The sequence below is a fragment of the Rousettus aegyptiacus genome, unplaced genomic scaffold (assembly GCF_014176215.1).
Source record: "Rousettus aegyptiacus isolate mRouAeg1 unplaced genomic scaffold, mRouAeg1.p scaffold_m13_p_7, whole genome shotgun sequence".
Lineage (NCBI taxonomy): Eukaryota > Metazoa > Chordata > Mammalia > Chiroptera > Pteropodidae > Rousettus > Rousettus aegyptiacus.
The window spans coordinates 34,482,268-34,500,187 of record NW_023416310.1 but is presented as its reverse complement, the minus strand read 5'-3'; the positions used below and the strand labels follow the sequence as shown (position 1 = coordinate 34,500,187).

The following is a 17,920-nucleotide window of genomic DNA, read 5'->3' as shown; positions in this document are numbered from 1 at the left end:
AAGTTTTTTATTTTCTATTTTTTTTTAATTAGATTAAAATACTGGAACAAGAAAATGAACATCTAAATCAAACTGTGTCTTCCTTAAGGCAGCGCTCCCAGATAAGTGCTGAAGCAAGGGTGAAGGACATTGAAAAGGAAAATAGAATTCTCCATGAATCTATTAAAGAAACAAGTAGCAAGCTAAGCAAGATTGAATTTGAAAAAAGACAAATTAGAAAAGAATTGGAACATTATAAAGAAAAAGGAGAACGAGCAGAAGAACTTGAAAATGAGTTGCATCATCTCGAAAAAGAAAATGAATCATTACAGAAAAAGATAACTAATTTAAAAATTACTTGTGAAAAAATTGAGTCCCTGGAACAAGAAAATTCAGAGCTAGAAAGAGAAAATAGGAAAATTAGAAAAAGATTGGATAGCTTTAAAAACCTTACTTTTCAGTTAGAATCCCTAGAGAAAGAGAATTCTCAACTTGACGAGGAAAACTTGGAACTGCGTAGGAATGTGGAATCTTTGAAGTGTGCAAGCATGAAAATGGCTCAGCTACAACTAGAAAATAAAGAACTGGAAAGTGAAAAAGAACAACTTAAGAAAGGTTTAGAGCTCATGAAAGCATCTTTCAAGAAAACAGAACGCTTAGAGGTTAGCTACCAGGGTTTAGATACAGAAAATCAAAGACTACAGAAGGCTCTAGAAAACAGCAATAAAAAAATTCAGCAATTAGAGAGTGAACTTCAAGATTTAGAGATGGAAAACCAAACATTGCAAAAAAACCTAGAAGAGTTAAAAATATCTAGCAAAAGACTAGAACAGCTAGAAAAAGAAAATAAATCATTAGAACAAGAGACTTCTCAACTGGAAAAGGATAAGAAACAACTGGAGAAAGAAAACAAGAGACTCCGACAACAAGCAGAAATAAAAGATACCACATTAGAAGAAAATAATGTGAAAATTGGAAATTTGGAAAAAGAAAACAAAAGTCTATTCAAAGAGATTGGTATTTATAAAGAATCCTGCATTCGTCTGAAAGAATTAGAGAAAGAAAATAAGGAGCTTGTGAAAAGAGCAACTATTGATATAAAAACTTTAGTTACATTACGTGAGGTAAATATAGTTACCTAAATTTAAAGCAAATAGTTTTTATATTTTTAACTCAAGGTTCCTTTAAGTTTTATCAGAACCCATCAGTAATCTATTTATGGTTCTAAAATAGAAATTTAGAGTTAGAACTAGAAACTGTTCCCAAGATTTCTACTTTTATTAATCTAAGAAGTACACGTGAATTGTTAATTTTAAGAAATTTTGATAATAAGGTTTCCATGTGGTATCTAACTTGTTACATTATAATTTCATTTCAAAATAATGTTAAACTATTTGATCAAAACTCTTACCAAATGCTAAGTGTAATAGAAAACATAGCTTATTTATTGAATAGTAACTATGTACCAAGTACTAGACTAAGCATCTTATAAGTTGTATTTATATATCTATTTATAAAATTTCTATGACCAACATTTTATGTATGTATTATCTCTATTAGATTAGAAAACCAGAGTTCAGCAACATTAGGTAACTTAGGATGACACAATTAATAAATAGCAGAGTTGGATTCCTGGCTTCAAATCCAGGTCTTTCAGATTCCAAAGCTCCATAAATTTTGACTTCTAGGCTAGAGAATGCCAATCACTTTGAACTTAAAGGTCAACACTGAACAACTGCTAGGAGCTTGGATTTGTGTGCTTATAAGAATTCTTAAATTTATAGGAGTGTATTGATGACAGATCCTGTGAAACATGGTTGGTACAGATCAAAAGATATCATGGTTTACTCTTTTTTGCTATCCCTATGTTTTACTATATATGATAACCTTTTAAGTTCAATTTAGAAGTATCTTAGAATTCTGCTCGAAAGTCACATTGGGAAGGCTGCATTTCTACTCAAGAGGCATTGAGAAGGGACCATTATGAGCCTTTTCATTTTTTTTCTTTCTATCGTTCTACAGTCTTACAGATGTGAACAACAGGTTCATTGTGTGGATGTTGTATCCACCATATATTTATAGAAAAAAAAAACATGCAAAAAAATTCTAGCCAATTATTAAAAAAATTAATGGATATTTACTTTTCCCCACAGTTCTCAAATGTAAGGTGTATATTTACAAATAAAGAGTGAATAGTTTGTCCTTTTTGTTTTTAACACTTAAAAGGTAAAAAGTATTATCCCTCCTAAAAAAAGACAGAAATCAGTTCTTTGGACTACATTATAATGTTGCTTAACTACTTTTTAATGATGCAGGAAAAGTTAACACTTCTGTCTTTCCTGCTTCAAATTATACGTATTTCTGGACTGCAGTAGTTAGTATCTTGGCTGAATTTCTTAGACGTTTAAGTTCTTGACACTTTTGTGAATTTTGCATTCGTTTTAAAATAAGGATTTGGTGAGTGAAAAATTGAAGACTCAACAAATGAATAATGATCTTGAGAAATTAACTCATGAGCTTGAGAAGATAGGGTTAAATAAAGAGCGACTCTTACATGATGAGCAAAGTACTGATGACAGGTGAGTGTTAAATCTGTTTGACAAACAATTGAAATTATTAAATATTGGCTCTTTCGTATGCTATATAAATATACATTTATAACTTCACCATTTCTGGTTCTTTTCTTCCCTTAGAGAAAGTTCTGTAAGAAAGAAAAGTAAAAAGTCAAATATAGACAACCTAATATTGATAGAAGAAAATATGCTTAAAACGTTATTATAGAAATACAGTTATAGGGAAATAGGATGCTACCCAAGTAGCACAAGATCAGAGGCTGTAATTGCCTGTGAAAGTAGAATGAGACATTAATAACAAACAAATCCTTCTTTAGTGAAATATGCAGTAATTTTAAGCAAGTTATTTTTTATTTGAATTCTGTGCTTAAGTACCTCAGTTCCTTTATTTTGTATGCCAAAATATGGACTTAAAGAGAAATGAAAGAAAAGTACAAAACAAAGGAACATATATTGGGAAGCAATTAAGGCATAAAAATAATATGGAAAGCTAAGGCTTGACAAACAATAAAAAAATTAACTTATATACTGGTTAATTTTGAGAATTATTGGTACATGTTTAAAGGAAATTTCTTTTCTCCCATGGAAATTACAATCTGTCAAACACTTAATCAGATTTTCAAGTAGTCTGCTATTTAGTATTACTCAGCCACATGATTCTAGAAATGTGTATTGTTAAGAATATTGTTAAGAATATTGTTTTATGAAGGCTAGATTCTAATTCACTGGAATTTTTATAATTGGATAATTTGTATTTTATCATCTACCCATTACTGCTAGTATTTATATTAAATAAATGTATATAGGAAAAATTAATGCTGATCATACAGGATTTGTTTATGTAATTCTTAGAAATTTAAAGTTAATAGAACAGACTGATACTTTTAAAGGTTAGTTCTTTAACAACAAATAGAAGTAATTTGAGCTCTTTACTCAAGCAATCAATTCAAGCAACCATAATTGAATTAATTATATAGATATTTCATGAGAAAAAAATTCGAGTTAAGCAGATAGTTCTAAGGGCCAACTTAGTTGACTATCTTTTAATGTATATACTGAATATTCATCACTTATTTATTCAAACAAATTTATTACCTGCCATGTGTAAGACATTTAAAAAGTAGACTCCCCCCACCCCCATTACCAAAAAAAAAAAAAAAAAAAAGTAAACTATGTAGCTGCCATAACCGACACTGTTATAAATTTATGAATCCAGCTCTGGATGGGCCTTTCATACTGTATGGTGCTCTTGTCAAACTTTAATTCATATAATTAACTAATATTAATTAAGCTCTTATTATCTGCTGGTTATCAAGCATCAGAGAAATAGTAATGCTTTAGCTGAACCTTGAAGAATGACAGAAATTCGTAAAGTAGAAATGAGGGAAGGGTATTCCATGCAAATAAAGCACAAAAGTGTGTTGAGCAATTCCTAGAGTGACATGAAAGATTAATTAGAAAAAAAGCAATTTAGAGGCACAGAGAGCAGTTAGGACGCTATTGTAATAGTCTAGGCAAGATGTGATTTCTTTATTAATCCATACATATTTAGTTATATAATAAAAGCACTAGACATGGAGATAAGTACATATACTTAACTAAAACTTTTAGGCAATAGAATTGAGAGCAGTTAATAACTATGATAGAATCTGGAAGATCAGGAAAATATCTTAAGCCACCAAACCTAGCTTCTTTTTCAGTCAGTAAATTAGCTGTAATGTCACAAAGAAAATAGAAGCTCACAGCTATAAATTCCTTTAACATTCATTCCCTCCATCTTGGAATTTATGTATATCTGTATCTGTCTTTACTTTTTATTTCAGATGTTGTCCTTAATTCTTTTGTTAGTCTAACCTTTACATCATTCCAATTGATATCGTTCTCTCTGACCTCCTTTGAAGATACAATTATTGTTAAGATAGTTATTCTTTAAGAAAGTTATTTTTGCCATAAATGAATAGTCCATTTGTGGAATTGAATGTATAGACAAACTAAAATGCAACAAGGTAATTTAGTGGTAGAGTTGTAAACACAGTGCAATGCAATCACTCTTGTCTTCCTCTTTTAACAGCTCTTCTTGTGTCTTTTCTTTCAATGTAATTTCCTGGGGTTCTCAGACCTCTTTTCCATTCATTCTCTATGCTGAGCATTCCCATCCATCATCTCACCTGATGCCTATCTTACTTTCAGTATCTGTGGTCATAAATTATCTTTAAAAATAATTTTATGCTCTCCAATAATAAACATTTATTATTTTTATACTTGGATAATAGATACAAACTTTTGGAATCAAAATTAGAATCCACTCTAAAGAAGTCCCTTGAAATAAAAGAGGAAAAAATTGCTGCTTTAGAAGCTCGATTAGAAGAATCCACAAATTATAACCAGCAACTGCGCCAAGAACTTAAAACAGTAAGTGATTTCCTTAGACAGAATTTTAATTGTCATATATTTGGAGAGAAAGTTGTAAAGTAGAAAATAAAAATGCGAGATTTTATTAATACTTTGTTCCTTAATTTTGAGAGTATTCTTAAAAACAGATATTTTCATATAGTTTATGCCCAACTATTTTATCTATATACTATAATTTATTAAATCCTATTTCATGTTTTTATGTCTTCATGTAGTTAGGAACATATCGGAATTATGAGAGTGAGATGGGGAAAAGGAGGGCTTATTTCACTGGTAAAAACTCTCGATGTAATATTGACATTTCATTCTGACATTCTTTTTCTATTGAGAATCCAGGTAAAAGTTCCATAGGCAAAAAATATGAGTGTGAGAATACCAAGTAGAGGAAAATCATATGTGTAGTATAAGAAAGCACCTGATCTCATAAATTTGAGGTTTTCTAGATCCTGTTTTCTTGTGATGTTTGGAATTATTCATTGAAGTGAACAAAGCAGGAACAACCATCTGTTTTCCCTGTATGAATAAATCGAAATTGAAGGGGCTTGCCCATTCCATAGGATTAACTAGAATTGTATTCTAGTTTATTCTCTCTTTTATCATCTCTGCAGTGCTCTCAGGAGTTGTTTTATAATCAGCTAAATATTCGTATTTGCAAGATAACTGTAGGCCCCATTTAGAACTATTAGATTCAGAACGCTATAGGAAACACAAATAGATAGGAAGGCATTGTCAGGTGTCCTTCTTCACATAGTTGTCTGACAGTCATCTTCCCACCAGATGACAGTTCAGGTGCATGTAGATGAGATTCACATTTGTTGTGTGTGGGACCTGCCCTGGCTTTGAGACTTTATGCTCCACAGCAGTCATCACCTCTCCCAACAATATGTTATTTCTGTGTAGACAGAAATTAGAGATTCCGATTAATGATACATAAGGTAAAGGAAGCACTTTTGACACTTAGTTGTAAGAATGGGCTAAAAATGAGAAGCTTTGAGTTTTATTTTCAGTTCTCCTCAATGATGGCCTATGTCTATAATCTTTCTAAGCCTAGAATAAAAGACCCTGTGGGAAATTAATGTAAGATAAAAGACTAGAAATGATGTCATCCATCTATGTTGTTAGGGTGTGAAAAGTAAAAAAAAAAAGAAAGAAAACCCTGGAAAAAGTAGAATCACAGAACATCTAGTAGATTATTTGCCAGCCTTTAAATTATATTGTTTCGGCATCTTTTTCCTTTAGTCTCATGTCATTCTTTTCTAACTCAATAGTATCAGTTTATTGCTGGATCACAAAATTTCTTCAGGTTTGCATTAAATGTTGAATTACTTTAAATATTTATCTTTACCTTAATATAAAATTTGGGTTGATTTAGAAATTTATGATAAATGTCTCCTAGGATAAACTAGTGATTCAGGATAAGTGTAACAGTCATCATTTCAAATTGAAGTGAGCTTAAGTTAAACAGTGATTTTGGTAATGTAAGATGACCAACTTGTTAGTTTTGTGTTTGCCCTCTCAAAGTTGGGTTGGTTGTAATCACACCAGAAAACTTTGATAAGATATATCCTTGGATTACTCACTCTTTATAAATTATAGTAATTATATGTGGATCAAGATCTGAATAAAGAAATCATTGATTTATTTAGTAACATAGCTCATTCTGGGCAGCATATCCTTCATAAAAGAGAGATATATAGGTACTTCCTCAATTTTAATTTAGAAATCTTTTTAAGAGGAATTATCACATGTGTCAAGTCTTTACATGAAATCCCTAAATCAGCAATAGATAAAACTCTAAAAACAACTGTTATTATTTAGCAACATATGTAGGAGGTCCTGTTACTCTCTTCTTCAGTGACATTTTCATCTTTAACAGTAGGATATGAAATTACAGAATATATTCTAGGAGCATGGCACATAAGCAGAGTACATTTAGTATTTCTAAGAGAAAGGATTTGTATTTTACAAAGCATAAATTATGATTATTATGATAATAATAATCATACATATTATTTATCACCAGACCAGCGCAGAGTCAAATTAATTGTAAGAAATAGAACTTTGGTGGTTTTTTCCCCCATTAAAATATTTAAATAAAATTTTAGGTGAAAAAGAATTATGAAGCTGTTAAACAGAGACAAGATGAGGAAAGGATGGTACAGAGTTCTCTTTCAACTTCTGATGCAGATAACAAATGGGAGCGAGAAAGTCAAGAAACGACCAGAGAGCTTCTGAAAGTTAAAGACAGATTAATTGAAGTAGAAAGAAATGTAAGTATTTAAAAATTTTTAGTAGAAATAAGGTTTTTAGAAATAAAGAATATAAAACTCAGAAGATTTATCTAATCTGGTTTTGTAGCTTTATTTTATACTTTCTTGACTTATTTTAGAATATTAAAAAAGATTAAAGAACTAATAAGTTAATGTAGTTTTCTCTGTTGTCTCACATAAGTCCATCAGCAAGCTTTGTCAACTCTGCCTTGAAACTATCACCCAAACCCATTTAGTTCTCTCCATCATCTCTAGTCCAAGGTACTATCATCTTTCATCTGGACTATTAGCATATCCTCCTAATTGGTCTTCCCTCTTCCACTTCTGGCCCAATCTAACCCATTCTTGAGATGCAGTAGCCAAAGTTATATTTTAAAACATAATCTAAATCATATCACTTTCTTATTGTAACCCTTTTCCCATTTAGGGAAAAAAAAGCATAGTTCGCTACTAGCATTTATTTATATCACACATGGCAATGCTACATTTTCTAGGATTTAACATTTTCAGTGCTCGATAATTACTGTATTTTGTAAGTGAAAATACCACTACTAAAAACAAAATGCTATAAATAGAATGATGTCATTTGTCTTCAAAGACTATTGATATATTAGAGCTATGCAAAAACAGTAAAAGCGAGATATTTCATGGCAAACTTTTGGGGTAAGGTTAGCACTATAATCTGCAAGTTATCTTGGGATAAACTGCAGCCACAAGGGCTGCTGGCTGGTATTCTCAGGGCAAACAGGAAATGGATTAAAATCTTCAGTGGCTTCCCACCTCAATTAGAATAAAATCCAAATTCTTTACCATGTCCTGTAAGAGCCTTCCTGAAATTGCTCTGTTTATATGTCTCAGCTTATACCATACCACTCTTCTACCCACTGTATTTATTAATCTGGAGATAATATTTTGAAAACACAGAACAGCTCCTGGTTCATTATAAGTAAATTCATCCTAGTCATATTGGCCTTTTCTGCTTATTCCTTCCTCAGGCCGTTCTTTTTGCTTACCCTGATAGAAATACATGGCTGGCTTCCCTCAGCATTCAGGTCTCATGTCTCTTATCTCCTGCAAGATGTCCTTCTGACCCCTTTTCCCAGTAAAGTAGCTCTCCCCAACCTAATCCATTCACTGTCATACCACCACCTTATTTAGCTTCTTCATAGCACTTTTCACTTGTGAAATTATATATTTTTTTCATTTATTTGTTGTTTATATACTGAAAAAAAAGCAGATACCTTGTCTTCTTTTTCACCACTCTGCCTTTAATATGTAGAATAATGCCTGGTAGAGAGCAGGCACTTGCTGAATGAGTCCAGTAAATATTTGACAGTAAAAAATTAAACGAATTCAACAAATATTTAATTTTCAAAGATGAATGAGCTTTAGGAACTTAATGCTAACAATTAAATAGTTGTGGTTGGTGTTGTTTTTTAATTTAACATTAATTAAAAACTTTAAGACATAAGCCAAAAATTAATTTTATACCAATTCCTACTTTCTTAGCCAATAATAATCACAGTAAACAGTTTATCTTCCTAGTAAAGTGTTCGCAATTTATCTATGTATAGAAATATATTTCTTTTACAAATTTACACCTATGGAATTATACAATATTCTTTTTGTATTTTTAAATTATGTTATCTTGGAGATCTTTATTTTAGCAGATAAAGATCTATCTCAATTTGTTTAATGAATGTGTATTATTCCATAGTATGGATATTAGCATAATTTATTTAAATAAATCCCACCTTGGTGGACATTCATGTTATTTTCAGGTTTGCTGCAGGGAAAATCTATGTATAAACATGTTCATAGGATGGTAAATTCCTGATAGTAGAATTGGTAGGCCAAGGGTATATCTATCTATGTGTGTGTGTGTGTGTGTGTGTGTGTGTGTGTGGTGTAATTTTAATTGATTCCATTTTATTAGACTTTCAAAATCACATCAATTTTTAGTCCCACTAATAGTACCTTTCTTTTCCAGATTAACATTGGGTATTATTAGCCTTTTAATTTTTTTTAAGGTGACAGAAGAAAATATTTTAATTTGCCTGTTTTAAATTATTAGCAAAAAGTTTTATATCTTTTTATGTATTAATGAATATATGAAGGCCACTTATGAAAACTTATTTTTAATTATTCAGTGATATGTATATATATCTCTATTGTTTGGATTAATAATTACATTTCAGACAATTTGGCTGGCATTTAAATCCTATAAACTAAATCTTTTCTCACATTGACTTCCTTTATAAACTTCCATTAGAAAAAAAATTACTTGGTTGTCATATTTTAGACATTTTAGATAATGGATTTATAAAGGTGGCTAGCCCTGTATCAGACTGGTAATTTTTTGTGTATTTTGCCAATATATTTGCTAACCACTTACTTTCCCATTGTAAAGTTTTCCTGCTCTGAGATACCTTTTCTACTCTCAGCTATCTCTTCTATTCATTACAGACTGTAGGGATATTTATTTCTAGAGATCATTAAAACTTGTACATTTTGGTTCCTAAAGAGCCGAACTACAATAATACTTACGTAAATGAAAAATGGTTTACTTCTTTGGTATGTCAAGATGATATATAAATACATCAGTATTTTATTTATTTTCAGTATAAATTTTTTCATTCTTTTCATTTGAACAAATCGAAAGAAGTATACTATCAAAAGCCATCTTGAAGCATTTTGCTTTCTCAGCTTTGATTTTATGGTATAATATGGGGGTTAAATCATGACTCGCATATTATATAGACATGTAGTGTATATAACATGAAACCCTATAAAGTGAATTGTTGTCTTTGCCCCCTTATGTAAATATGATAAAAAATGATTTGTTGAGATTCAGTTGTAACTCTTTATGCATATGGCAATTATATACAAATTATGAGCTTTTTTAAAGTTTTATTTTGGTTTTCTAGAGCATTCTTTATTATTTTTATGCTATTATTTTATGTTAACTTTTTATGAAATATCATTTTGAAATAATACTTTGAAATATAATTTTCATGACAAACATTTTAATATATAACACATTAAATGTAAAGATCTAAGATTCGCACAGTAATTTAACCATTTAACTATAAAATTTAAATATGGCCAGATGTACTGGAAAAATTGAAAATGGTATGTTTTTTTTGGATTTGCTCCAGAAGTCCTATAGATGAAATAGAGTATTAGTGAGTGTTTTATACCATGAAAAAAATCACTAAAGAAAATACATAACATCTGTTAGGTTATTATGCACTAAATTTTTTAAACAGATGGTTAAGATGGTTTCTGCTTCTCTTCCCAATGTTTGTGTTTATAAGATACTTTGGCTGCTATCCCTGGGACCACCACTCGTATCTATTTCTTGCTTTTCTCTCTCTCTCCCCCTCCCTTCCATAGCGAACACATACACGCGCGCGCACGCGCGACTTTGGGCAATTAGAAAAGGAGGATTCCATTGACTAGACACAGCCCCACTCGTCCTGAACATTCTGGGCACTTTTGAGCAGCGTAAAAATCATATAACTGGCAATCCCATTATAGTTTCTTGTGTTAGTCAATATATTTAGAAGGAGTATTTTATTTTTCAGGCATTATAAAACAGAGAGACATAGATACAAAGTATATTAAAGTTTTATGATTATTGCTTTCTTTTTCTTAGATTTCCCTCTTTTAAGAGTGCTAGGATTTTTTTTATTATTATAATGTTAATAATACTCATGCAGAATTCCAGTATATATTAAACAAAGATATTTGATGTTATTTTTACTTTTAATATGTGTGTTTTCTTTATTAAGAATGCTACACTGCAAGCAGAGAAGCAAGCATTGAAAACTCAACTTAAGCAACTTGAGACACAGAACAATAATTTGCAGGCTCAGATTCTTGCACTTCAGCGGCAGACCGTGTCATTACAGGAGCAGAATACTACTCTTCAAACACAGAATGCCAAGCTTCAGGTTGTAATGTAATATTTTAGGAATATGCAACAGTCTTGAATTATGCTATTAAAATAAGGATGACTAGACATGGTGACATTGATTGTTAACAACTAATTGAAGAGAAAATATTCCTATTTAATGCTACTCCAGACTTTCAGATATCAGCATTTAAAAAATGTCAGAGCCTCTAAATATTAATAAATTTGCTTAAGAAATATAACTAGAATAAAGATAATTTTATTTATATTTACTTTATGACCTTTTACTATAACAAGTTGATTATAATTAATCAGGTGGAAATCGTTGCTTTAGAGTATGGTTGCAGCATACCAATTCCTTGTTTCATTTTTACAGCTTTCTTACTGATTAAGTTATTGGAAAAGAACACAGCATGAGAATTTTGTCTTCACACTTGGCCTTAGTTCAAAGGAGCCATCTTGCACTTAACACTACCAGTGTTTTTGTCAAATAGAGTCATTGGGTGGGAGAAGTACAACTCTCCAAAACCTCATAAAGTGCAGAAGAAATGAAGTTCCCTCTCTGAACATAAAAGTTATTCTTTATGTCACTCTTTTCCAAATGGTAAAAGCAAATGCTAATTTGGACTCTTGAAATTGAATTTTTACAAGTAATTTTTTAGTTTTATCAACTCTCAACTTCTAGAAAATGACAAACTAGCATTTCAAATTCTGTAGTTTTCAAATTCTTGCTAATCACCTTCATTTAAAATAATTCAACCCCAAACATATATATGATATATATTTCATAATAAATGGATACATACCATATATATATATCATAACTTCCAAAAATAAAATTAAATGATAGCCTTGTTCTTTGGGACACTAAAATCCAAATTTTCTCTGTATAAATATACTTATATCTGCTTTGATTTATTTAGAGCTTCCTTAAGTTATTATAATCTTTTTTTTTAAAAAAAGGACAACATAAATCTTTTTCTTATGTCTGATAACAATATGTGCATTCTTATAGGTTGAAAATTCCACACTTAATTCTCAAAGTACCTCACTTATGAACCAGAATGCACAGCTCCTAATCCAGCAATCTTCCCTAGAAAATGAGAATGAATCTGTAATCAAAGAACGAGAAGACCTTAAATCTCTCTATGATTCTCTCATCAAAGATCATGAGAAGTTGGAACTTCTTCATGAACGGCAGGCTTCAGAGTATGAATCTCTAATTGCTAAACATGGAACTCTAAAATCTGCCCACAAAAATCTTGAGATGGAACACAAAGACCTCGAAGACCGGTAATTTATTATATTTTCTGTGTTTTTAATTTAAAACCAATTTTCTTGGGGCAATATAATAAATGTTAAACAGTTCTAAGAGATAATTTATGTAGAAAATTTATATAAATTTACATGTATTTTATGAGATACTAGGAAATTACTCTTGTTCAATCTAAAGTTTCTTTTTTCCAAAGGAAATATTTTAAACCAAATACCTAACTTTTCTTTCAGTTACAATCAGTTACTAAAACAAAAAGGAAAATTGGAAGATTTGGAAAAAACACTGAAAGTAGAACAGGAAAAAATGCTGCTTGAAAACAAAAACCACGAGACTGTGGCTGCAGAATACAAGAAACTTTGTGGTGAAAATGATAGGTAATAAATATTTATATATTTCAGTTTTGTATTATTTATTACATCCAATGTGTATAATCCCCCTTTGCAGTACCATTCATAACTTAGAATTTAAAAAAAGACCCCAGAGCAGTAAGTAAATTACCCAGTAAAATCATGCAGCTAGTTAATAGAATGACTCAGACAAAAACTAAGATCTCCTGTTTTCTCTCATTGTTTCTCTCTTGATTTGTTCAACTAATAAGGTTTTTAAACCACATTATATGATGAAATTTTTGTACCTTACAGCATTTGCATACTCTATTGAGTATAGAATATAATGAATACAGAATGTCATGAAACCTGATTATGTCTCCCTTTCTTTTTTCTAGTCTGTTTGTCTGTTGAAGTTGCTACAAGTGAGCAGCCTTATAATTTTCTGGATGATTTATTTGTATTTTTATTTTAACCATCTTAGGTATTACTGGTCTCATATTGCCATGGGACAGTTATTTTTTAACTTGGGGAAACCAAAACTTTGCCAACTGGTAATCAGCCTGCTTCATAAGGCGACATTTTCAAAAGTGTTTTAGAAACTTTTGAAATGTTTAAACAGCCTACACATTTGCACTGCACTTATATTGCCGAAGCTGAAGTGCTGAAAGGCAGCACATAAAATTCAAATGGAAGTTATTTATTTGCCCTATCATGAATTTAATATGATCCATTTTTGGCATTAAACTTCTATTTCTTTTCCTTTATAGAAAATATCCCTAAGCCTCGACAGCCATTTTCATGCCCAGTAGTTTATAATTTAGTAGCTGTGACAACTAGAAATTCTCTACGGGGGTATTTGTAAGCATCAACAACTCAACACCAAGGAGGATGTGTTTGTACAGTAAATGCAGTAGAACAGTGGTCCCCACCTTTTCGGTGCTCCTATGAGAATCTTATGCTGGATGATCTGAGGTGGAGCTGAAGCAGTGATGCTAGCACCGGGGAGCAGCTGCAAATACAGATGAATCTTTGCTCACTCGCCTGCCGCTCACCTCCTGCTCTCCGGTTTGGTTTCTAACAGGCCACACAGGCCAGTACCAGTCTGAAGCCCAGGAGTTGGGGACCCCTGCAGTAGTAGACTCAATTGTGACAAGTTACAGAATACAAGGATAGAGCCATTTTTATTATATATGTAACAGTGGGGAACACATTTACTGTAAAAGTCTCATCTTGAGCCTAGTTTTTTTCCATTGTTAGAATTTAGACCTAAAAGGGACAGTTTGAAATTTGTGTAGGCCTTCCAGGACTCTAATACAGTGCTGTGGAAGCTCCAGAGAAAAAGCTCAGCCTAAAAAATAAGAAGTTGGGCATGATGAGCCTGAACCAAAAGATTCTGTGGGCTTGGAAGGGCTGAGTAGCCCTAAGTGTTTTCTGTCTCTCAGATCTGTTCTTGCCCAGTTTTTATGCACTCATGTCTGTATTATAAAGGAAAAGGCTTTAAATAAAACCTGAAATAGTTATTTTACCAAAATATATATATATATGTATATTTATAAAGATTTGTCTGAAGAACAACAGCAGTTTATCCATTCTTATAAATAGCCTAAGTTTTAATCTTATTTAATGCCAAAACAAGGAAGTTTCTTATGTGAACTAGGTTGTTTGGCCTCTTTAGAATCGTATTCACTGAGCAAGTTTGTTTTGTTTGGCTACCTCCTTTTTTTGTGTCTTCCTGATCTTAATTCCGTAAGATAAAGGTTGGTAAACTACAGCCGGCTCAGTATATCATATCTAGTGTGCAGACTGTTCCAGTAAGAACATTTTTTACATTTTAAAAATGTAAAATTAAGAACATTTTTTACATTTTAAAAGGTCATGGAGAAAATGGAAAATAAGAGCATGTGGCCTTCAGTGCCTAAAGTATATAGTCTCAGGTCCTTTACAGAAAAAGTTTGCTAATCACTGCTCTTAGAGATCAGTGAACCGTGTTCTGAAGGTATAATAGTGGAAAGAAACAGAAAAGGTTATAGTTTGACTTTCTGGTTTAAATCTGCTTATCAGATGACTTCTCAGTTATCTGGCAACAGATTGATAGACTATCATGTCCCATATTGGACTGATTAATTCTCTTGATCTGATTTTTCTTGAATTTCACTGTTGAATTTTACAATGTTTGAATTCTCCATAAAATCAAAACTGGATTGGTCATTTTTTCCTTTAAAATAAATATTTGTTTATTAATACTTTAAATTTTATATGATAAAATTTTGCATATCTATATCTTCAACATATTTAAGTACTGAAATATTTTTAAGGGAAAAAGTACTTAGTTTTTTGTTTTATTTTAAAATAATGTTTATTACTTTTGAATTACAGTTGACATACAATATTATGTTAATTTCAGGTATACAACATAGTGATTAGACATTTAAATAGTTTATGAAGGATCACCCCAATAATCTATTACCCATCTAGTTTTTACAGAATAGAAACTGATGCATGGTCAGCTTAGTAACTGGTAAAAGAATTATTTATATTCTCTAAGTATATCTAAATGTGATTTACAGCATTTTCACATTGTGTAAATTATAATGAGAGCTATTAAGAGAACTTAATTCTATTTCTATCATGATTTCTAATTATAGGTTGAATCATACATATAATCAGCTTTTAAAAGAGACTGAAGTTTTACAAACCGACCATAAAAACTTGAAAAGTCTTTTAAATAATTCTAAACTGGAACAAACAAGATTAGAAGCTGAATTTTCAAAGCTAAAGGAACAGTACCAACAATTGGACATCACATCCACCAAGCTAAATAACCAGTGTGAGGTGAGCTATAACACATTAAATTGTTGTTTCCCTCCTTTAGACATCAAGACATACCTCAAAACTAAGCGATGATATTATAATGATAATAGCAGTATATATTTGATGTGGGCTGTTTCTAAAAGAATTGGTCAGGAGTAATTGAAGTTCACAATTCAGAAAAACTTTTTTTCATTAATTTCATAATTTTTGCTATTAGTTTAAATTTATATGTTGAGATACTTTGAAATTGTTTGATGAAAAAATGTTTACTGACCACCTGGCATGTACTAGGAAACCAAAAAAGGTAAAAATCTCTCCTCTTATGGATTATATTCCGGTGGAAGGAAACAAACAATAAACATAATAAGTAAGTTAAATATATAGTGTTTTCAGTTTTTTTTTATATATGGCTATATAGCAAATTTACCTCAAAACTTAATGGTATAAAACAACTGTTTATTATGCTCACAGATTCTGTGGGCAGAATTTGGACAGGTACCAGGGGGCCAGTTTGTCTCTGCTCCACTTGCAGCTGGGACCTCACCTGGAAGATTGAAAGGTTGAGTTAATGTTTGGAAGTTTATGCTAGTTATCAGCTGGAGGTATCAGTTTCCTCTCCATGTTGTTTTCCCCCATGGGCTGGTTTGGCCTTTCACACCCACATTATGGTGAGAAACAGAAAAAAGCCATGTCTATACTTTAACTATCAAGCCTCAGAAGTCATGCAGCATCATTTCCTCTGCATTTTATTCATAGGCAGTCAAAGTCTTATCCAGGTTCGAGGGGAAGAAAAATAGACTCAACCTCTTAATAGAGAATGGCAAGATTCTGGAACACATGGACTAAAAATACTACTGTAACCATTTTGAAAATTAGTCTGCAAAGTGATAAGTTATATGCAAGTAAAAATGAAATAGGATAAGGACTGACAGAGTGGATGATGGAGTGTAGATTGAAATTTTAACTAGGCATCATTGATCACAGATTTGAAGGAGCTTGTGCTATTATTATGTAGATATCTGGGAAAAGAATATTCCAGGCAAACAGCTAGTGACTCTAAGGCCAGGAGAATCCTGGTGTGTTTCAGAAATACTCTTGAGGAGGCTAAGTATGACCGGAATGAAATGAGATCAGAGATATGCCTGGGCTAGATATGTTTGTTACCTTATAGGCCATTGTAAAAAAAAAAAAAAAAAAACTCTGACTTTTATTTTGAATAAAATAGTCCCACTGGAGGGTTTTGAATAAATATGATATATGCCATATTGATACTGTTCTTAACATAATTCCATGCTTCTTCAATAATGGTTTGATAAAGTGATTAATGTTTTGAAATATAAAAAGGATGCCGAAAGGCTTAAATGATCCTTAAGTTTTATGATTGGTACCTAAGTAGAGCGTGAACATAGCTTAACAGCTGAATTTCATGGAACTTTTAAGGAATCAACACTTAAGCAAGCCCTTACATAGAATTGGGAAAAGACTGTATAAGAAAAGTAATAGCTAAAAGCTTTTTGTCTGAAATACCAATACCTGGTAGTTCTGCCAGGGTGCAGAGCACAGAAAAGCCTCATGACCTGGAGAGCTCTCAAAGGCCAACCCTCAGACCTGAGGTTGGAATATTGGTTGAGACAATAACAGATCAGGAAACTTGTCAGAAATATAACTAGGAGATCTAAGGAATGAGACAACCAGTCATAGCGGGTCTTGATAAGGTCCTATATATCACTAATGGTCTGGAAGGCTGCTCAGAAGAGACCAGAAAGGACCCTAGCTACCTACTTAACTCTGGCTGATTGTCCCAACTTGAGTCAAATGTTAACCCTTGGCCAGGGGCTGTCATATAATAACATAATTTAGAGGGAGTGAAAAAATGAATCTATATCTTTGTGGGAAGGGATGGTGATTGGAAAAGAGCACAAAGAATATTTCTGGAGTACAGTTGATGTGCCGTTTCTTTATCTGAGTGCTGGTTTCACACATGTGTTCACTTTGTAATAATTCATTGAGCTATAGATACATTTAAAATTTGTTCCTTTATCTGTATATTTGTTTTATTAATGTCTTTGATATAATGCTATAGAACAACCATAATGGACAGGAAACATTTATTTTTCTTCATGAATCTATTGGTCAGTTGAGCAGATCTACTGATTCCAGGTATTGATGTGTGGGCCAAGATTAGTGGTAATGGACAGTATATATTTATTTTTGTTCATGAGTGTGGGTCAGTTGAGAAGATGTGCTGATCAATGTATCGATATGTGGGCCAAGATCAGTTGATGTAAGTATGGTTTGCTCCTGCATCTTCCGTTAGATGGCAAGTATACTGACGGCTGGCTGGTTTAGGGTGG

The 17,920-nt window shown here is 31.8% G+C and overlaps 1 protein-coding gene across 5 annotated transcripts in view; it reads left to right on the top strand.

Annotated features, from left to right (window-relative positions):
• The window catches only part of CCDC88A (coiled-coil domain containing 88A), a 109,110-nt gene that overhangs the window by 70,144 nt on the left and 21,046 nt on the right, over positions 1 to 17,920 (top strand). For all 5 annotated transcript variants that reach the window (XM_016162599.2, XM_016162600.2, XM_016162594.2 and 2 more), the window contains exons 15-22: positions 33 to 1,103; positions 2,431 to 2,558; positions 4,826 to 4,964; positions 7,070 to 7,234; positions 11,029 to 11,190; positions 12,166 to 12,443; positions 12,657 to 12,800; positions 15,401 to 15,587. In XM_016162599.2, coding sequence (XP_016018085.2) covers positions 33 to 1,103; positions 2,431 to 2,558; positions 4,826 to 4,964; positions 7,070 to 7,234; positions 11,029 to 11,190; positions 12,166 to 12,443; positions 12,657 to 12,800; positions 15,401 to 15,587 — 2,274 coding nt within the window. The remainder of the gene's footprint in view (positions 1 to 32; positions 1,104 to 2,430; positions 2,559 to 4,825; positions 4,965 to 7,069; positions 7,235 to 11,028; positions 11,191 to 12,165; positions 12,444 to 12,656; positions 12,801 to 15,400; positions 15,588 to 17,920) is intronic.